This window comes from Hyperolius riggenbachi, unplaced genomic scaffold (genome assembly GCF_040937935.1).
Source record: "Hyperolius riggenbachi isolate aHypRig1 unplaced genomic scaffold, aHypRig1.pri scaffold_276, whole genome shotgun sequence".
NCBI lineage: Eukaryota > Metazoa > Chordata > Amphibia > Anura > Hyperoliidae > Hyperolius > Hyperolius riggenbachi.
The window spans coordinates 91,218-113,521 of NW_027152487.1; the positions used below are offsets into that span (position 1 = coordinate 91,218).

General features: G+C 45.4%; 1 protein-coding gene across 1 annotated transcript; it reads right to left on the reverse strand.

The window, feature by feature from the left end:
- Positions 1-10,459: 10,459 nt before the first annotated feature.
- LOC137543870 (probable ATP-dependent RNA helicase DDX46) lies at positions 10,460-18,117 on the reverse strand. The gene is made up of 5 exons (XM_068264942.1): positions 17,998-18,117; positions 17,248-17,437; positions 16,876-17,097; positions 16,619-16,705; positions 10,460-12,100 (listed from the first exon to the last, which is right to left on the reverse strand). Exons 1-5 carry the CDS (start codon positions 18,115-18,117, stop codon positions 11,865-11,867), a joined length of 855 nt encoding a protein of 284 aa, XP_068121043.1. The 3' UTR covers positions 10,460-11,864.
- Between the last annotated feature and the right edge of the window lie 4,187 nt (positions 18,118-22,304).

Consider the following 22,304-nt stretch of genomic DNA (forward strand, 5'->3'; position numbering starts at 1 on the left):
TGAAATCCTTAGTGCCTTTGAAGATCAGATCCGCCAGTGGTTGGCCCCACGGAAACTTCTTACAGGAATTGTCGTCTCTGACAATGGGTCTAATATGCTGTCTGCTATGCGTCTAGGTGGCTACACCCATCTTCCCTGTTTGGCCCACGTCTTCAATCTTATAGTTAGTAAGTTCTTAGGAACATATGAAGGGTTAAAGGACGCTGTTTCAACAGCACGAAAGGTGTCAGCTCACATCCGGCGCTCAGCAACCGCCTCCGCTTCTTTGAAGTTGTTGCAGCGCCGTCATAATCTTCCGCAGCACAGACTCATAAGTGATTGCCCAACGCGGTGGAACTCCACCCTCTACATGTTGCAGAGGTTGTGGGAGCAGCGAATGGCAGTCAGAATCTATCTTTCTGAGACAGCTTCCTCAAATTTGTCACTGGACTACATTACTGGGGACCAGTGGGAGCAAATTGGTCAGGTTTGCCAAGTTTTGCAGCCTTTCGAGCAAGCCACAAAGTTGGTCAGCATGGAGAACTGTAGCATCTCACAAGTACTCCCCCTTATCTTCATGCTTGACAAAATGTTGTTTAACTTGCTTGGACGTGGAGATCAGAGTGCACAGGCAAATTTGGGAGTGTCTGATCATGCTGATGCCCAGGAAGAGGACGTAGGAGAGGCAGAGGTTGAGGAGGAGGAGGAGGAAGAGGCAATTGTACGGGGGTGGGAAGAGATTGATGAGCTGCTGGAGCAGGATGGTGACAGCTGTGATAACAGGCCGGAAGAGGAGATTTCTGGCAGGCACCTCTTTCCTATGGCTGCTCACATGATCCAGTGCTTCAAGAGTGACCCCCGGATAAAGAAATTGAAAGTGAGGCTGGACATGTGGGTGGCCACCATTTTAGATCCCCGCTGTAAAGGGAAATTAAGGCAGTTCCTTCCCCCATCCCAGGCAGACAACATGATGCGAAAGATCCATGAAGCCCTTGCTCGCTGGGTTGAAGATGCTTTTCCCGCACCTTCACCCCGGGCCACAGTTTTCACTCCTCTGCAAAGTACTCAGCAAACTTGTGGTGGTCCCAGCAGTACCAAAAAACCACAAAATTTGCTGAGTATGTTTTATGACTTTTATCAGCCAGAGTCTTCCAATGCTCCATGCAGCAGCACCAGCAGCAATAGTAGTCACCGCCAGCGGCTGGACCGTATGGTGAGTGACTATTTAGGGTCGGCTAGTGCTCCTGATAACATAGAGAGTAATGACCCCATGGAGTACTGGACCAAAAAAATTGACACCTGGCCAGAACTTGCTCAGTATGCGCTGGAGGTACTTGCATGCCCCGCCTCAAGTGTTCTATCTGAGAGAGTGTTTAGTGCGGCAGGTGGCGTGGTCACTGACTACCGGACACGTCTGTCTGCAGAAAATGTGGACAGACTCACATTCATCAAAATGAACGAATCCTGGATTAATGATGATTTTAATGCCCCTCTTATTGATCCTTAAGGAGACCAAATAAAATAAAATTGTTGAAGAAAATGAAAATTATCCCTTACAAACTTGGCGAATATTGTATCTGATTTTTTCCCCCGTGAATTTTACATCAAAAACCTGCAGTCTCAAACCTAATATGATACTTACTACTACTGCTGTGACAAGTCTACTGCCGGACGTTATATCCTTCAACACAGGTCCCTAAGGGGCAAGGGCCTGTGTACTCTGCTGCCGTTACCTGCTGTCTCAAGACTCATAAACCTAATTATACTTACTACTACTACTACTGCTGTGTCAATTCAACTGCCGGACGTTATATCCTTCAACACAGGTCCCTAAGGGGCAAGGGCCTGTCTACTCTGCTGCCGTTACCTGCTGTCTCAAGACTCTAAGACCTAATGATACTTACTACTGCTGTGACAAGTCCATTTCCTGGACGTTATATCCTTCAAACCATGTCTCTAAAGGGCAAGTGCCTGTCTACTCTGCTGCCGTTACCTGCTGTTTCAAGACTCTAAGACCTATTGATACTTACTACTGCTGTGACAAGTCCATTTCCTGGACGTTATATCCTTCAAACCATGTCCCTAAGGGGCAAGGGCCTGTCTACTCTGCTGCCGTTACCTGCTGTCTCAAGACTCTAAAACCTAATGATACTTACTACTGCTGTGACAAGTCCATTTCCTGGACTTTATATCCTTCAACACAGGTCCCTAAGGGGCAAGGGCCTGTCTACTCTGCTGCCGTTAGCTGCTGTCTCAAGACTCATAAACCTAATGATACTTACTACTGCTGTGACAAGTCCATTTCCTGGACTTTATATCCTTCAACACAGGTCCCTAAGGGGCAAGGGCCTGTCTACTCTGCTGCCGTTAGCTGCTGTCTCAAGACTCTAAAACCTAATGATACTTACTACTGCTGTGACAAGTCCATTTCCTGGACTTTATATCCTTCAACACAGGTCCCTAAGGGGCAAGGGCCTGTCTACTCTGCTGCCGTTACCTGCTGTTTCAAGACTCTAAGACCTAATGATACTTACTACTGCTGTGACAAGTCCATTTCCTGGACGTTATATCCTTCAAACCATGTCCCTAAGGGGCAAGGGCCTGTCTACTCTGCTGCCGTTACCTGCTGTCTCAAGACTCTAAAACCTAATGATACTTACTACTGCTGTGACAAGTCCATTTCCTGGACGTTATATCCTTCAAACCATGTCCCTAAGGGGCAAGGGCCTGTCTACTCTGCTGCCGTTACCTGCTGTCTCAAGACTCTAAAACCTAATGATACTTACTACTGCTGTGACAAGTCCATTTCCTGGACGTTATATCCTTCAACACAGGTCCCTAAGGGGCAAGGGCCTGTCTACTCTGCTGCCGTTAGCTGCTGTCTCAAGACTCATAAACCTAATGATACTTACTACTGCTGTGACAAGTCCATTTCCTGGACTTTATATCCTTCAACACAGGTCCCTAAGGGGCAAGGGCCTGTCTACTCTGCTGCCGTTAGCTGCTGTCTCAAGACTCATAAACCTAATGATACTTACTACTGCTGTGACAAGTCCATTTCCTGGACGTTATATCCTTCAAACCATGTCCCTAAGGGGCAAGGGCCTGTCTACTCTGCTGCCGTTACCTGCTGTCTCAAGACTCTAAAACCTAATGATACTTACTACTGCTGTGACAAGTCCATTTCCTGGACTTTATATCCTTCAACACAGGTCCCTAAGGGGCAAGGGCCTGTCTACTCTGCTGCCGTTAGCTGCTGTCTCAAGACTCATAAACCTAATGATACTTACTACTGCTGTGACAAGTCCATTTCCTGGACTTTATATCCTTCAACACAGGTCCCTAAGGGGCAAGGGCCTGTCTACTCTGCTGCCGTTAGCTGCTGTCTCAAGACTCATAAACCTAATGATACTTACTACTGCTGTGACAAGTCCATTTCCTGGACGTTATATCCTTCAAACCATGTCCCTAAGGGGCAAGGGCCTGTCTACTCTGCTGCCGTTAGCTGCTGTCTCAAGACTCATAAACCTAATGATACTTACTACTGCTGTGACAAGTCCATTTCCTGGACTTTATATCCTTCAACACAGGTCCCTAAGGGGCAAGGGCCTGTCTACTCTGCTGCCGTTACCTGCTGTCTCAAGACTCTAAGACCTAATGATACTTACTACTGCTGTGACAAGTCCATTTCCTGGACGTTATATCCTTCAAACCATGTCCCTAAGGGGCAAGGGCCTGTCTACTCTGCTGCCGTTACCTGCTGTCTCAAGACTCTAAAACCTAATGATACTTACTACTGCTGTGACAAGTCCATTTCCTGGACGTTATATCCTTCAACACAGGTCCCTAAGGGGCAAGGGCCTGTCTACTCTGCTGCCGTTACCTGCTGTCTCAAGACTCTAAGACCTAATGATACTTACTACTGCTGTGACAAGTCCATTTCCTGGACGTTATATCCTTCAAACCATGTCTCTAAAGGGCAAGGGCCTGTCTACTCTCTGCTGCCGTTACCTGCTGTCTCAAGACTCTAAAACCTAATGATACTTACTACTGCTGTGACAAGTCCATTTCCTGGACTTTATATCCTTCAACACAGGTCCCTAAGGGGCAAGGGCCTGTCTACTCTGCTGCCGTTACCTGCTGTCTCAAGACTCTAAGACCTAATGATACTTACTACTGCTGTGACAAGTCCATTTCCTGGACGTTATATCCTTCAAACCATGTCTCTAAAGGGCAAGGGCCTGTCTACTCTCTGCTGCCGTTACCTGCTGTCTCAAGACTCTAAAACCTAATGATACTTACTACTGCTGTGACAAGTCCATTTCCTGGACTTTATATCCTTCAACACAGGTCCCTAAGGGGCAAGGGCCTGTCTACTCTGCTGCCGTTACCTGCTGTCTCAAGACTCTAAGACCTAATGATACTTACTACTGCTGTGACAAGTCCATTTCCTGGACGTTATATCCTTCAAACCATGTCCCTAAGGGGCAAGGGCCTGTCTACTCTGCTGCCGTTACCTGCTGTCTCAAGACTCTAAAACCTAATGATACTTACTACTGCTGTGACAAGTCCATTTCCTGGACGTTATATCCTTCAAACCATGTCCCTAAGGGGCAAGGGCCTGTCTACTCTGCTGCCGTTACCTGCTGTCTCAAGACTCTAAAACCTAATGATACTTACTACTGCTGTGACAAGTCCATTTCCTGGACTTTATATCCTTCAACACAGGTCCCTAAGGGGCAAGGGCCTGTCTACTCTGCTGCCGTTACCTGCTGTCTCAAGACTCTAAGACCTAATGATACTTACTACTGCTGTGACAAGTCCATTTCCTGGACGTTATATCCTTCAAACCATGTCTCTAAAGGGCAAGGGCCTGTCTACTCTGCTGCCGTTACCTGCTGTCTCAAGACTCTAAAACCTAATGATACTTACTACTGCTGTGACAAGTCCATTTCCTGGACGTTATATCCTTCAAACCATGTCTCTAAAGGGCAAGGGCCTGTCTACTCTGCTGCCGTTACCTGCTGTCTCAAGACTCTAAAACCTAATGATACTTACTACTGCTGTGACAAGTCCATTTCCTGGACTTTATATCCTTCAACACAGGTCCCTAAGGGGCAAGGGCCTGTCTACTCTGCTGCCGTTACCTGCTGTCTCAAGACTCTAAGACCTAATGATACTTACTACTGCTGTGACAAGTCCATTTCCTGGACGTTATATCCTTCAAACCATGTCTCTAAAGGGCAAGGGCCTGTCTACTCTCTGCTGCCGTTACCTGCTGTCTCAAGACTCTAAAACCTAATGATACTTACTACTGCTGTGACAAGTCCATTTCCTGGACTTTATATCCTTCAACACAGGTCCCTAAGGGGCAAGGGCCTGTCTACTCTGCTGCCGTTACCTGCTGTCTCAAGACTCTAAGACCTAATGATACTTACTACTGCTGTGACAAGTCCATTTCCTGGACGTTATATCCTTCAAACCATGTCCCTAAGGGGCAAGGGCCTGTCTACTCTGCTGCCGTTACCTGCTGTCTCAAGACTCTAAAACCTAATGATACTTACTACTGCTGTGACAAGTCCATTTCCTGGACGTTATATCCTTCAAACCATGTCCCTAAGGGGCAAGGGCCTGTCTACTCTGCTGCCGTTACCTGCTGTCTCAAGACTCTAAAACCTAATGATATTTACTACTGCTGTGACAAGTCCATTTCCTGGACTTTATATCCTTCAACACAGGTCCCTAAGGGGCAAGGGCCTGTCTACTCTGCTGCCGTTACCTGCTGTCTCAAGACTCTAAGACCTAATGATACTTACTACTGCTGTGACAAGTCCATTTCCTGGACGTTATATCCTTCAAACCATGTCTCTAAAGGGCAAGGGCCTGTCTACTCTGCTGCCGTTACCTGCTGTCTCAAGACTCTAAAACCTAATGATACTTACTACTGCTGTGACAAGTCCATTTCCTGGACTTTATATCCTTCAACACAGGTCCCTAAGGGGCAAGGGCCTGTCTACTCTGCTGCCGTTACCTGCTGTCTCAAGACTCTAAGACCTAATGATACTTACTACTGCTGTGACAAGTCCATTTCCTGGACGTTATATCCTTCAAACCATGTCTCTAAAGGGCAAGGGCCTGTCTACTCTCTGCTGCCGTTACCTGCTGTCTCAAGACTCTAAAACCTAATGATACTTACTACTGCTGTGACAAGTCCATTTCCTGGACTTTATATCCTTCAACACAGGTCCCTAAGGGGCAAGGGCCTGTCTACTCTGCTGCCGTTACCTGCTGTCTCAAGACTCTAAGACCTAATGATACTTACTACTGCTGTGACAAGTCCATTTCCTGGACGTTATATCCTTCAAACCATGTCCCTAAGGGGCAAGGGCCTGTCTACTCTGCTGCCGTTACCTGCTGTCTCAAGACTCTAAAACCTAATGATACTTACTACTGCTGTGACAAGTCCATTTCCTGGACGTTATATCCTTCAAACCATGTCCCTAAGGGGCAAGGGCCTGTCTACTCTGCTGCCGTTACCTGCTGTCTCAAGACTCTAAAACCTAATGATACTTACTACTGCTGTGACAAGTCCATTTCCTGGACTTTATATCCTTCAACACAGGTCCCTAAGGGGCAAGGGCCTGTCTACTCTGCTGCCGTTACCTGCTGTCTCAAGACTCTAAGACCTAATGATACTTACTACTGCTGTGACAAGTCCATTTCCTGGACGTTATATCCTTCAAACCATGTCTCTAAAGGGCAAGGGCCTGTCTACTCTGCTGCCGTTACCTGCTGTCTCAAGACTCTAAAACCTAATGATACTTACTACTGCTGTGACAAGTCCATTTCCTGGACTTTATATCCTTCAACACAGGTCCCTAAGGGGCAAGGGCCTGTCTACTCTGCTGCCGTTACCTGCTGTCTCAAGACTCTAAGACCTAATGATACTTACTACTGCTGTGACAAGTCCATTTCCTGGACGTTATATCCTTCAAACCATGTCTCTAAAGGGCAAGGGCCTGTCTACTCTCTGCTGCCGTTACCTGCTGTCTCAAGACTCTAAAACCTAATGATACTTACTACTGCTGTGACAAGTCCATTTCCTGGACTTTATATCCTTCAACACAGGTCCCTAAGGGGCAAGGGCCTGTCTACTCTGCTGCCGTTACCTGCTGTCTCAAGACTCTAAAACCTAATGATACTTACTACTGCTGTGACAAGTCCATTTCCTGGACGTTATATCCTTCAAACCATGTCCCTAAGGGGCAAGGGCCTGTCTACTCTGCTGCCAATTACCTGTTGTGTCAAATATTATGATACTTACTTTACTTCTGCTGCTGCGACCCGTCAACTACCGGACATGATATCCTTCAACCAAGGTCTTGAGTGTGTGAGGACCTGTGTCTACTCTGCTGCCAATTACCTGTTGTGTCTAACCTTGTGATACTTACTTTGCTTCTGATGCTGCGACCAGTCAACTACCGGACATGATATCCCTCAACCAAGGTCTCTAGTGTGCGAGGACCTGTGTGTACTCTGCTGCCAATTACCTTTTGTGTCAAACCTTATGAGACGTACTTCTGCTGCTGAGCCTGTGACAATTCAACTACCGGACGTTGTGGTGCCTACAACAGACAAAAAAGTAATGCCAGGCAGGCAAGAGCCTAATGGTTGTCATCACCAGCCAGTTAGATATGCATTGTGCAATACATACAATACAACAAAGACCAGGTTTTTTAAAAAACTTTTATTGCAATTTGCAATAAGTTTTGTCAATTTTTTTTAAAAAAGGTACAAAACAAGAAACACAGGAAAACATAAAACTTTCCTTTCTTACAACAGAAAGAGTTTGCGAGAATTGTAGTTGGACGAGACAGGAAACTTCTGATGTCTACTACTCCATCAACATAACAGTGCATTGTCTATCAACTGGGAGGGGTGACCAGGACACAGGACAGTTGGCACTGTGTAACATAGTCCCTGGGCCAGATTTCTCAAAGCATTACCGACAGTTTATTCTTCTAAAACTGTTCTAGCCAGTTGAAGAATAGTTCTGCATGATAGTAAGAAAATTCGCAAAGCCTATGTAATAGCGACAGTTTAGCGTGGATTTCTAGAGCTACACTACAGTTAAAAAGACTCTGAAGAGAAAAAAAAATATATGATATAATGAATTTGTAGTGTACTATGAATAATTACTGGAAGATTTGCAGAAAAGAAAATATTCCCTTTTTTTAGGTATATAGTTGTATTTATAACATTGGATCATTATACACTATGTTCAGATTACACATCACTCAGCATTCAGAATTCTTCTTTCCGAGCAGTCTGTGAACTACTGACCTCGCCTCTGGCAGAGAAATATTAAATAGTTCAATAACATTTCAGATAATAAAAGTCATAAAACAGCCCATTCCACGACTCTGAAAGCCGTAGAGATTAATGGCTTCTTTGCATAGAGATAACAACTGGAGTTTATTAACACTTCTTGTACTGGAAACAATTAGACTGATGTATCTGATCTTAACGTTTTATTTCTTAGCTGTACTACACATACAAATCATAATAGCATAATTTTTTTTCGCTTCAGTGTCTCTATTTGAAGGGGCAGTTTATTGATAATTACTATTTACATTAATCACATATCTGTTATTTTATATGGAGAGCTTATCTTTCTCCATCGACCTTGGCGTCAATTCACCAGAGGTTAACAACCTAAATATCTCTTGGGAGGTAATTAACCTCCTGTGATATCTACAAGTAGCAATTATCCAGAAGTATAGGGGAAATTATCGATCGAGAGAAATGCAAGAGATAAATGTGAGATAAGTATGAGATAAATAAGTGATAGTTAGTAGTTAGTTTTTCCCCAAATCACATTTCACCAGGGAAGAAACGGTGTGTGGTCATTCGTAATTTTTACATCTCTTAACCCCCTGAATTAACCTGGAGATATCGTGGTTTTCACACAGCAGCTGCTGCTGTGGAAGATGGAGCCTTTTGAGCTTACTCTGTTAGGCCTGATGCACACCAAAAACCGCTAGTATATTCGCAAAATGCTAGCAGATTGTGAAACGCTTTTTCTAGTTTTTCTGTAGCGTTTCAGCTAGCATTTTTCAGTTCTGTGAAGCGTTTTTGGTGTAGTAGATTTTCTGTATTGTTACAGTAAAGCTGTTACTGAACAGCTACTGTAACAAAAACCGCCTGACAAACCGCTGTGAAGTGCAGGTTTTCAGAGCGGTTTGCGTTTTTCCTATACTTAACATTGAGTCAGAAACGCCTCCGCAATCCTAAATCTGCAGCAGCCCGGGAGTATGCGTTTATGCAAAACGCCTCCCACGCGTATCCGCAGCCGCAAGCGGATCGCAAAAAATGCAGCCGAACCGCTCTGGTGTGCACTAGGCCTTAGAGCTTGCTTCTATTATGAGGATACGAAGGCGCAGGAGGAGGGTCTGTTTAATCGCCCCTCGTATTTTTCGTGTGAGAACAGTTCGTGATAATTTTACTGAGACAGAGGTGGTTAAGACGTTCAGAATCACTCGTGAATGATATGATTGATGATGTGATCCGGCAGTATAAGGCGGGAATACTCTGGTCATGTAGTGGTTAAACTCTGCCTCCTACCCACAATGCTTCACTTTCATGCTTACAGAGCGGAGAAGTAACCCATGTAAATCATTAATACCGATTATTACCTAAATCTCTGCTTTCTCACACTTTCCTCATGCATATCTCTCCATTATCCCCTGCTATCGAACACTTTTCTCTCTGTCCTCTCACACTGGTGAATTGACTCCAGAGTGTTAAAATACCTCATGAGATAATCTACCTACCTTTTTTCTCTTAGTAAATCCTCTCTGGTGAATTGACGCCCTTGTGTTAAAAAAAAGTAGATGCTATCACTTAGTTTTGCTTTGGCCGATGGCTCATTAGCATAGTATGCGACGACAGGCTTCAGCCTGCTTATAGGCTAGCAGACACTCCAGCTGATTTATAAGGCTGTCTCATACACCACAGAGAGCTGGGCTGTGTCATGCGCCGGACGGACTTCTCTGATAGCAGACACTCAAGCTGATAACGCTAACTCACTCACTACAGAGAGCTGCGGTTCTCTGTAACTAGATAAGTAAATAAACAAACATGCTTTTTCATAAGTACATAATTAGCCGACTGCTTTATCTATTCAATTAACTGGTTACAGAGAACTCAGAACAGCAGCTGTCTGTAGTGTGTGAGTCAGCGTTATAATAAATCAGCTGGAGTGTCTGCTATAAGCAGGCTGAAGCCCGTCGTCGTACAGTATGCTAATGAGCCAGCTCAGCTCGCTGCCAAAGCAAAAATAAGTGATAGCAACTATTTTTTTTAACACAAGGTCTATGGAGAAAGATATGCTCTCCATATGAAGTAACTGATATGTGATTCATTTAAATAATAAAAATCAATAAACTGAACATTTAAGAAATGTGCAAATCCATTCCTTTAATGTTGCCGAAAAGTGCTCATTAGCAGTTCTACAGATAGTGTAGGCTAGATGTGATTTGTGAAGGGCTCCTCCCCTCTCAGTCAGAGTTTGCTGACAGCAGGTGTGTTGGTAGCCTTAGCCACAGCAATTTTCCACACACATTGCACTGCCTGAGAGACCTTCCTATCTCCTTCTATTCCTTACAGTTTAAGAAGGAATCTTCATTATCTAGTGATTTTTTTCGGCTGTCTGAGACAGTTCTGCAAGGATTTTTAAAAATAAAACTAATATTTTGTTTAAAACGCTCTTGATAAATCTGGCCCCCTGTCACCTCAACAAAAGGTTGGCTGCCAACATCAAATCAACCATTTGCCTGCTCTTTTAAAACAGGGTGGGTAAGAGATTAGAGTGCACCTGTCTGTAATGTAATCTCAGTACAAATACAGCTGCTCTGTGAGGGCCTCAGAGGTTGTCTTAAGAGAATATTTGGATCAACACTAACAGCACTGTGAAGTAAAAAGAACACACAAGACAGGTCAGGGATCAAGTTATAGAAAAACGTAAAGCTGGTTTAGGCTACAAAAACATTTCCAAAGCCTTGAACATCCCACAGAGCACTGTTCAAGCAATCATTCAGAAATGGAAGGAGTATGGCACAACTGTAAACCTACTAAGACAAGGCCGTCCACCTAAACTCACAGGCCAAACAAGGAGAGCGCTGATCAGAAATGCAGTCAAGAGGCCCATGGTGACTCTGGACGAGCTGCAGAGATCTACAGCTCAGGTGGGAGACTGTCCATAGGACAACTATTAGTCATGCACTGCACAAAGTTGGCCTTTATGGTATAGTGGCAAGAAGAAAGCCATTGTTAACAGAAAAGCATAAGAAGTCCAGTTTGCAGTTTGACACAAGCCATGTTGGGGGACACGGTAAACATGTGGAACAAGGTGCTCTGGTCAGAGGAGACCAAAATGGAACTTTTGGTCCAAAATGCAAAACGCTATGTGTGGCAGAAAACTAACAGTGCACATCACTCTGACCACACCATCCCCACTGTCAAATATGGTGGTGGCAGCATCATGCTCTGGGGGTGCTTCTCTTCAGCAGGGACAGAGAAGCTGGTCAGAGTTGATGGGAAGATGGATGGTGCCAAATACAGGGCAAACTTGGAAGAAAACCTCTTGGACTCTGCAAAAGACTTGAGACTGGGGCGGAGGTTCACCTTTCAGCAGGACAATGACCCTAAACATAAAGGCAGGGCAACAATGGAATGGTTTCAAACAAAACATAACTATGTATTAGAAAGGCCCATCCAAAGTCCAGATCTAAATCCAATGTAGAATCAGTGGCAAGATCTGAAAAAAGCTGTTCACACACGCTGTCCATCTAATCTGACTCCGGAGGACTCCAGGAGGACCCGCCTTACATCCTCCTTTTCCCGGCAACCTGGGCAAAATACTCATGGAGCCGTTCTCCCTCCTCCCTGCAGGCCAGAATCCTCTGCCGTTGGTCCTCAATCTGTGCCTCCAGCTGTTGTTGCAGTTGCTCTATCTGCTGCTGAAAAGCAGCTTGTAGCTGCTGGAGGCGCGCTTCATATTCCACCCGCTGCTGCTGTACTTGTTGCTCAAGGGCAGCAACACGGGCGGTTACTTCAGAAGCTGTAAAAAACAAGATGTACAAAATTACAAAATTACACTATACATGGACATTGTACAATAACGTTTAATAAAAGTCAAACCAGTACAGTGTGGTACCGTATTAGCCATAAAAACAAGGAGTTTTGAAACAGGATGATAGCATTTATTGGCTGTTTTTGAGAAAAATAACATGAGATTTTTCTAATTATAAAAAGGCTTCCTTGTACTTTTCCCTGACCAACACTGAAAACACGGCTTACAAACATTGACATTCACTGTATTAATGGGTGGCTTAAAGTCAGAAATGAGATTTAAAAAAGAGACAAAGTACATACATTGGATCATATCTGTACAACATGGTTAAAACCAGGACTCTTGTTTACAACTTCTCTTGCTGGTACAATGGCTTTTCAATATTACAATATTCTTTTTATTTTATTTTTAATTTTTCAATTCAATTTTTCTGTTATATGCTTGCGTTTGATGGTGTTTACTGTTTACTGTCACTATGCATTATTTTTTACTTGCATTTGCTGGTTTGAAATGCCAGAATGCTCTTTAGTTTAAAATTAATGTGGCATATGACTACTAGCCCAGTTAGTATTTCAACTTGGAATTTCCAATAGTTACCCATCATCATCACCAGAGTGTACTTTACGTTACATGAAGGGAACTGTTTAACTTATCAATTTAGCCCAGAGGCCAGGAAAAGTGTTCTGAGTAACAGTTAAGACATGTAAAAATACATTAATGTTTGCCGAAAAATTATTCAACTCTGTATGTCAGTGTACATAAAGTGTGGTTTTCATTTTTAGTCAGGAACCAGTCCGCCGAAGGCATTTTAAAATCCGAAAGCTCACTGTTTACTCATGTCTAAGTTTGACAATGAATGGTATCATCCAGATTCAAAAACAAAACTCCTGGTTTTACCTAAAGTAAAGAAAGAGTAATGAAATATGACTGCCAAAAGTAGTGCCTTGCAATCCACCCAAAAAAATCAAACATGTATTAGAACTTGTTGTGGCTACAATGGATGTGAAATACCTTTATACTACCATTCCACACATGCATAGTACTGCAGCTTGTCAACATTTCTTCAAGTGATATGTTGCCCCATTATGTACATTTATTTATGGCCAAATTTGAATGAAGCTTCCTTTGAAGTTGTGAAATTAAAGCATGTCCTTACATTATATTTACAGATGATACACTAGTTTTACTATGGACATAATCACTGGCCGGAAGAAGTGTTCTAATTTGGAGGCAGGGTGATGTAGTGGTGGTTGGTGTGTTAGTGCTCTTGCTTTTCAACGATTCCAATCCCTTCAACATCGGGATGTAGTTCTTAAAGGGGGGACAGGCAAAAATGGCGCACAGCGCCAATAGTGTCAGAATGGCGCTGCATTACAACGATATTTAACGTTTTATATGTTCAATTTTTTTAGCAGGGATCGTGCTGGAGAGGCAGCGGGCTGGCAGCGGGGTCGGGCTGGAGAGGCAGCGGGCAGTAGGGGGTCGGGCTGGAGAAGCAGCGGGCAGTGGGCTGGCAGCGGTGTCAGGGTGGAGAGGCAGCGGGCTGGCAGCGGGGGTCGGGCTGAAGAGGCAGCGGGGTGGAGGGAGGATTACGCAGCATGTGTATATTGTGTATACATTACCTTGTCCCGGCCGGCGATCGTTCCTTCACTTCATAGCTTGCACGAGTTCTGCATCCAGCCAATCACCATGCGGAAACTGAAGCCGCATGGTGATTGGCTGGATGCAGAACTCGTGCAAGCTATGAAGTGAAGGAGCGATCGCCGGCCGGGACAAGGTAATGTATACACAATATACACATGCTGCGTAATCCTCCCTCCACCCCGCTGCCTCTTCAGCCCGACCCCCGCTGCCAGCCCGCTGCCTCTCCACCCTGACACCGCTGCCAGCCCACTGCCCGCTGCCTCTCCAGCCCGACCCCCGCTGCCAGCCCGACCCCCTCTGCTAGTTCCCTGCATTTTTCAATGGCGCACCATTCTGCTGTTTTATAAAACGCTATTTACCGTTTTAATGTATTTACATTAAAACGGTAAATAGCGTTTTATAATCGGCAGAACGGTGCGCCATTATTTCCTCCGCGTCATTTTTTACTGTATGCCTTAAAGGACCACGAGCGCAAAAAACAGTAGGCATTGAAAATCTGACATAACCGACAGATTTTGGGACAATCCATCTCCTCATAGGGTATTTCAAGGGTTTGCTTTGTTTTCAACTGCATTTCCTGAACAATAACATCTGATTAACTGAAAAATTAGCAAGAAACCAGCCGGCCACACTAATCACTTGAACAGTCCACTGTATTATGTCAGTGACATTTTGCAAATGTTCAGGAAATGCTGTTGCAAACAAAGAAATCCCTGAGAATCCCCCTTAAAAACATGGACTGGCCCAAAACCTGTCATCTGTCCCATTTTAACTGCCAACTTTGTTCAAGATAGTGGTCCTTTAAGTTTTTACTTCTGTCAGAAGCTATGCTCCTGGGAGCAAAGAGACCATCTTCCCAATACACAACTATCCAGGCTCTCTTGCTGGCATGGGAACACTTTATCAAATTCCCGCCTAAGTCGTCCCTGACTCATAGTCCTACCATCTCTTTAAATGCCCTTAAAATCCTCAGCCCCCATTTGAACCTATCCGCATGGGATAAAGTTAAAATCACCTCACTAAACCAACTGTCACAAGGCTCTCAGCTTAAAACATTTGAGGAATTACATAAAGAATTCCAATTACCATTCAACCAACTCTTTACCTACCATAGGATATATAGCCTGATCAAAAATAACACAATTAATATACCCCAGCTCAATAGTCATATCCTAATCCTAACAGCCATTAACAATAAAGGCCCCCCCCCCACACACACATTTTGGCCGGATGTATCTCCACTTGGTATACGTCGATACTAGAAGTGAGTGATGCCTCACTGAAAAGATATGCTTTAGCCTGGTCCAATGACCTACAATCTAACATAACTGACCAGCATGTGCTCAGTCAGGACCACTTCTAAAAGCCTAAAACTCTCAAAGAACAACTCCCACTGTGAACTTTCACGTAAAGTTATTTTCAGGTGGTATCTGACCCCCAGAAGAATGGCCTCGTTCTCAGAGGATAACTCCCCCAACTGCTGGCATTGTAAGAACTCAGTGGGGACTCTACTCCACATGCTATGGGAGTGCCCTAATATTGCTCAGTTTTGGGACCATGTGGAACTCTTAGGGCTGGTTCAGATGGACGTTTGGAGGCGTTGCGTTCGTTGGCGTCGCGTTCAGCAGCGTTCGTGTGCGTTTGGATGCGGTCGCGTTTTTTCTTCCCCTAGGGGGACATTAGCCGTCGCGGTTAACCTCCCCTGGAAGCTACATGTAGCTTCCAGGGGCTCCTTGAACGCCAGGGAAAATCGGGACCCAAACGCCGCGTTTGTGTAAACGTGCTTGAAAGCTTGGTACAAACGCTCCCATTCACTTGAATGGGAGCGTTTAGCACCAAGCCCTGAACGCTGGCTGTAAACGCTCTGCAAACGTCCGTCTGAACCAGCCCTTAATTAATAGCTTTTTCCTTCCCTACTTACGTACGTCTATCAGCTAAATTAGCTTTACTCTTAGTAGGGCTAGAGGAGATCCCACTAAATTTGCAGCCCCAGGTTATGCATATCATTCTGTCGGCACTCTCCCAGATAACTAGCAATTGGAAATCGGCCGACTACCTATCTATTACCCAACTAATCTCCCTAGTAAACAGCAACCTGAATATGGAATATAAAATTAGACTAAGATCCTCAGTGGACCATAAGATCTTCACCCTTCCTAGTACCTGGTTGGAATACACTAACTAGAATCTCACTTCCAATATAGCTCCTGGTATACTATACACTATAAGTTAAGTAGGTAGTGTTACTTATGGTAGACTAGTCAGACCTCGTCCGTCCTTCCCACAGGTGTTGTACTTTATACTCACTACAGCGACGAGCATTATGTAGACACTCTAGCACTGAAACAGGATCCCTGTAACCCTGTATCAAGGGCTAACCTTCGGGCCACTGAATTGATACAGTACATTGATGTCCGAGCCCTGGGGGTTACCTATTATGGGTCAAGTTAAAACTCCCAGGCTGGACTAAGCGCATAGGAGTGCTTCATGTATTACCTCCCTCTGTTCTTCATGGGAATAAGACAGACCAGGGGTGTTATTCATAGAATAGTTTGCAAGTGTATTTGAATGTATGATGAATATTATGCAGTCAGCTGTTTTCATTACTATGGAACTCTGTATTTGAAATGTAATAAAAAATTATGATGAAGAAAATTATTTTTACTTCGGTCTGTATTGTTTTCCTCCTAGCACTCATTCTTCCGCCCACATCCAAAACATCTACAACTAGTATACTTGGCTTCCCCCTGAATAGACCCTAGAGTACAATACGATACATACACTACACAATGGCTCCAAATCAATAAGCTGCATCAAACACTTATTAATGTATTTTGTTCTACAACAATAAATTTCACTTACACTCAGCTGTTTCAATGGCACCACTTTCTGGCCTGCCGGAGGAAAGTTGCCGTGGCCGGCGTCTGCGCAATCGCACAGAGATAGAGGCTAAGATAAAAAGAAGACATGGTATCATTCACCTTTTTTTTTTTTTTTTTGGGACTGTAAAAAAAAAAAAAAATTATATTCTGTACAAAAAAAACATTATGTACTAATCTCCTAAGAGACGTAGCACTGTCATCTGATTAATGTTGCAACTTTGTTAAAAAAATACTTACATGCCACAGATCGGCTCCGGGAGCGCCTTCGCCCACGCTGCCGGCAGCGCCTTCGCCCACGCTGCCGGCTGCTACGGGGCCTTTGGCTGTTGCTGGGTCCAGCCTCATCATCAGCAGGGGGGGAGGCAGCAGCAGGATCCTCCTGAGTGGGGTCCACAATATTGCGGGAAGAGGGAGGAGCAGAGGCGGAACGGGCCCGCCTGCGTGCCTGAGACCGATCCACTAAAAAAGAATGTGAGATTGTTTTTAAAATTGTGAGTTACATACCCAATAGGAGAGACAATTTGTTAGACATGAAAATCGTAAGGATTTCCAAGGTTGAAAACACGTACACATCACGCTACATATATGAAAAACACATTATTTACTTACATTCCCGAAGCTGGTCTTTAATTCTCCTCACCGCACATGGTGTCTTCGACTTGAAGTCGCTCCACATGGTCTGGATCTTCTTGACCGACCATGTGCGGTGGTATCGGGTCTCAAGGTCCCGCTGTAGCTGGTCCAGAATAGCCCTCTTCTCCTCCCTCTTCCTCTTATCGTAGGCCCCTCGTAACATTGTCTGAAAAAAAAAAAACAACAACAAAATTAATGATCCGCTAAAAGTAACCTTTACAATACCTACATCGCTTGCTATTGTACTAACATATGATAAGACTGATGAAAAGTCAATTTAATGTTCAATTGACTTATCATCAGCAGTCTTATCAACTCCTTGAACAATAGAAGTAGATTTTCAGTAAGTTAATCGAAATCAAAGTTATGAGAGCCTAAAGGCCAGTACAAACGCTACACGGGAGGCAACGACGGGTCTGTAGTCACCTCCCGCTGGTCAGATTTTCCGTGGACAGTCCGACGTGTCTACAGGCTGTCGGCTGACTGATAAGGCTCTTTCTGAGGTTCTGAGCAATCCGCCCGGCGGCCTTTACAGACCGCTGTTGAGTGTTGACTTGAGTGTGTGTATGGGGCGTACAGTTGTGTAGTCTGAACATTAAGCCCTTCAATTGCAAAGCTTCATGGTACTATTAAAGTAGCTACAGATGCAGCATGCATTACACAGTCAAGCAAAATAAATTGAAAGTCATGGATTAATACAGTGAAGAAAAAAATAAATAAACTTACTTTAATAATCAAATTCTTTTCCCGCTTCCGCAGGCGTGCAGCGGAGGCAGCAGAGGCTGACGTCCTGCTCCTCCCACCATCACCACCACCACTCCCACCGGCTTCAGCAGCATCTGCCATGTTCGTACAACTCTATGAATAATAACATTGCAAAATATCAAATATATTTTTTCACATACGAGAAATTATTTATGATCAAAACATGTATAATTGCAATGAGTTTGCTGTTTTGAGGCAAACACAGCGACATAGCGTTCTATACTCTGTACAATGACTATTGTGTAAATGGCTATCTAGTTACAAATCATCTGATTAATAGTAATACGGAAGTGGATATCTAATACTTTCATATACTTCTGAAGTGCTAGAAATTCCTGATGTACTTGCTAGGGAGCAGTAATGAATAAGAAAATTACCATTTTGGCGGAAGACAGCGCTGCTTCCGCCTCTGGGAACACGGAGAGAGCGTATGTGTCATCTGGAGCTGGCAGCGTGCGGCGTTCTGGATTGTCCACGCTGCATAGGAGGAGCGTGGACAATCTAGGGCACATCTGCAACCAATCAGACTGCACTTTGTGGACACATCTGCGACCAATCAGACTGCACTTTCTGGGCACATCTGCGACCAATCAGACTGCACTTTCTGGGCACAGCTGTGACCAATCAGACTGCACTTTGTGGACACAGCTGCGACCAATCTGACTGCACTTTGTGGGCACAGCTGCGACCAATTAGAATGCACTTAGTGGGCACATCTGCGACCAATCAGACTGCACTTTCTGGGCACAGCTGCGACCAATCAAATTGCACTTTGTGGACACAGCTGCGAACAATAAGACTGCACTTTGTGGACACTTCTGCGAACAATAAGACTGCAATTTGTGGCCACATCTGCGACCAATCAGACTGCACTTAGTGGGCACAGCTGCGACCAATCAGACTGCACTTTCTGGGCACAGCTGTGACCAATCAGACTGCACTTTGTGGACACAGCTGCGAACAATCAGACTGCACTTAGTGGGCAAAGCTGCGAACAATAAGACTGCACTTTGTGGCCAGATCTGCGACCAATCAGAATGCACTTTGTGGACACATCTGCGACCAATCAGACTGCACTTTGTGGACACATCTGCAACCAATCAAACTGCACTTTGAGGGCACAGCTGCGACCAATCTGACTGCACTTTGTGGACACTTCTGCGAACAATAAGACTGCAATTTGTGGCCACATCTGCGACCAATCAGACTGCACTTAGTGGGCACAGCTGCGACCAATCAGACTGCACTTAGTGGGCAAAGCTGCAACCAATCAGACTGCACTTTGTGGACACATCTGCGACCAGACTGCACTTTGTGGCACATCTGCAACCAATCAAACTGCACTTTGTGGACACATCTGCGACCAATCAGACTGCACTTTCTGGGCACAGCTGCGACCAATCTGACTGCACTTTGTGGACACTTCTGCGAACAATAAGACTGCAATTTGTGGCCACATCTGCGACCAATCAGACTGCACTTAGTGGGCACAGCTGCGACCAATCAGACTGCACTTAGTGGGCAAAGCTGCAACCAATCAGACTGCACTTTGTGGACACATCTGCGACCAATCAGACTGCACTTTGTGGCACATCTGCAACCAATCAAACTGCACTTTGTGGACACATCTGCGACCAATCAGACTGCACTTTCTGGGCACAGCTGTGACCAATCAGACTGCACTTTGTGGACACAGCTGCGAACAATCAGACTGCACTTAGTGGGCAAAGCTGCGAACAATAAGACTGCACTTTGTGGCCAGATCTGCGACCAATCAGAATGCACTTTGTGGACACATCTGCGACCAATCAGAATGCACTTTGTGGACACCTCTGCAACCAATCAGACTGCACTTTCTGGGCACAGCTGCGACCAATCAGACTGCACTTTCTGGGCACAGCTGCGACCAATCAGACTGCACTTTGTGCACACATCTGCGACCAATCAGACTGCACTTTCTGGGCACATCTGCAACCAATCAAACTGCACTTTGTGGACACATCTGCGACCAATCAGACTGCACTTTCTGGGCACATCTGCGACCAATCAGACTGCACTTTCTGGGCACAGCTGCGACCAATCTGACTGCACTTTGTGGACACTTCTGCGAACAATAAGACTGCAATTTGTGGCCACATCTGCGACCAATCAGACTGCACTTAGTGGGCACAGCTGCGACCAATCAGACTGCACTTAGTGGGCAAAGCTGCAACCAATCAGACTGCACTTTGTGGCCACATCTGCGACCAATCAGACTGCACTTAGTGGGCACAGCTGCGACCAATCAGACTGCACTTAGTGGGCAAAGCTGCAACCAATCAGACTGCACTTTGTGGACACATCTGCGACCAATCAGACTGCACTTTGTGGCACATCTGCAACCAATCAAACTGCACTTTGTGGACACATCTGCGACCAATCAGACTGCACTTTCTGGGCACAGCTGTGACCAATCAGACTGCACTTTGTGGACACAGCTGCGAACAATCAGACTGCACTTAGTGGGCAAAGCTGCGAACAATTAGACTGCACTTTGTGGCCAGATCTGCGACCAATCAGAATGCACTTTGTGGACACATCTGCGACCAATCAGAATGCACTTTGTGGACACCTCTGCAACCAATCAGACTGCACTTTCTGGGCACAGCTGCGACCAATCAGACTGCACTTTCTGGGCACAGCTGCGACCAATCAGACTGCACTTTGTGCACACATCTGCGACCAATCAGACTGCACTTTCTGGGCACATCTGCAACCAATCAAACTGCACTTTGTGGACACATCTGCGACCAATCAGACTGCACTTTCTGGGCACATCTGCGACCAATCAGACTGCACTTTCTGGGCACAGCTGCGACCAATCTGACTGCACTTTGTGGACACTTCTGCGAACAATAAGACTGCAATTTGTGGCCACATCTGCGACCAATCAGACTGCACTTAGTGGGCACAGCTGCGACCAATCAGACTGCACTTAGTGGGCAAAGCTGCAACCAATCAGACTGCACTTTGTGGCCAGATCTGCGACCAATCAGAATGCACTTTGTGGACACATCTGCGACCAATCAGAATGCACTTTGTGGACACCTCTGCAACCAATCAGACTGCACTTTCTGGGCACAGCTGCGACCAATCAGACTGCACTTTCTGGGCACAGCTGCGACCAATCAGACTGCACTTTGTGCACACATCTGCGACCAATCAGACTGCACTTTCTGGGCACATCTGCAACCAATCAAACTGCACTTTGTGGACACATCTGCGACCAATCAGACTGCACTTTCTGGGCACATCTGCGACCAATCAGACTGCACTTTCTGGGCACAGCTGCGACCAATCTGACTGCACTTTGTGGACACTTCTGCGAACAATAAGACTGCAATTTGTGGCCACATCTGCGACCAATCAGACTGCACTTAGTGGGCACAGCTGCGACCAATCAGACTGCACTTAGTGGGCAAAGCTGCAACCAATCAGACTGCACTTTGTGGACACATCTGCGACCAATCAGACTGCACTTTGTGGCACATCTGCAACCAATCAAACTGCACTTTGTGGACACATCTGCGACCAATCAGACTGCACTTTCTGGGCACAGCTGTGACCAATCAGACTGCACTTTGTGGACACAGCTGCGAACAATCAGACTGCACTTAGTGGGCAAAGCTGCGAACAATAAGACTGCACTTTGTGGCCAGATCTGCGACCAATCAGAATGCACTTTGTGGACACATCTGCGACCAATCAGAATGCACTTTGTGGACACCTCTGCAACCAATCAGACTGCACTTTCTGGGCACAGCTGCGACCAATCAGACTGCACTTTCTGGGCACAGCTGCGACCAATCAGACTGCACTTTGTGCACACATCTGCGACCAATCAGACTGCACTTTCTGGGCACATCTGCAACCAATCAAACTGAACTTTGTGGACACATCTGCGACCAATCAGACTGCACTTTCTGGGCACATCTGCGACCAATCAGACTGCACTTTCTGGGCACAGCTGCGACCAATCAGACTGCACTTTGTGGGCACAGCTGCGACCAATCAGACTGCACTTTGTGGGCACAGCTGCGACCAATCAGAATGCACTTTATGGACACATCTGCGACCAATCGGACTTTACTTTGTGGGCACATCTGCGACCAATCAGACTGCACTTTGTGGGCACAGCTGCGACTAATCAGTCTGCACTTTGTTCCAACATTTCAGCATACCCGACAAAATAGCATACAAATGAAATTGAACACGTGCAAAGTCATGCA

Excerpts from the sequence above, each read along its gene's own strand:
- LOC137543870 (XM_068264942.1), bottom strand. The coding sequence starts at position 18,117 with ATGGCAGATGCTGCTGAAGCCGGTGGGAGTGGTGGTGGTGATGGTGGG. Across the intron at positions 17,098-17,247 it reads TAAAGACCAGCTTCGGGAAT|TGGATCGGTCTCAGGCACGC; the intron begins GTAAGTAAATAA and ends ATTCTTTTTTAG. Across the intron at positions 12,101-16,618 it reads TGCCATTGAAACAGCTGAGT|CTTCTGAAGTAACCGCCCGT; the intron begins GTAAGTGAAATT and ends TGTTTTTTACAG.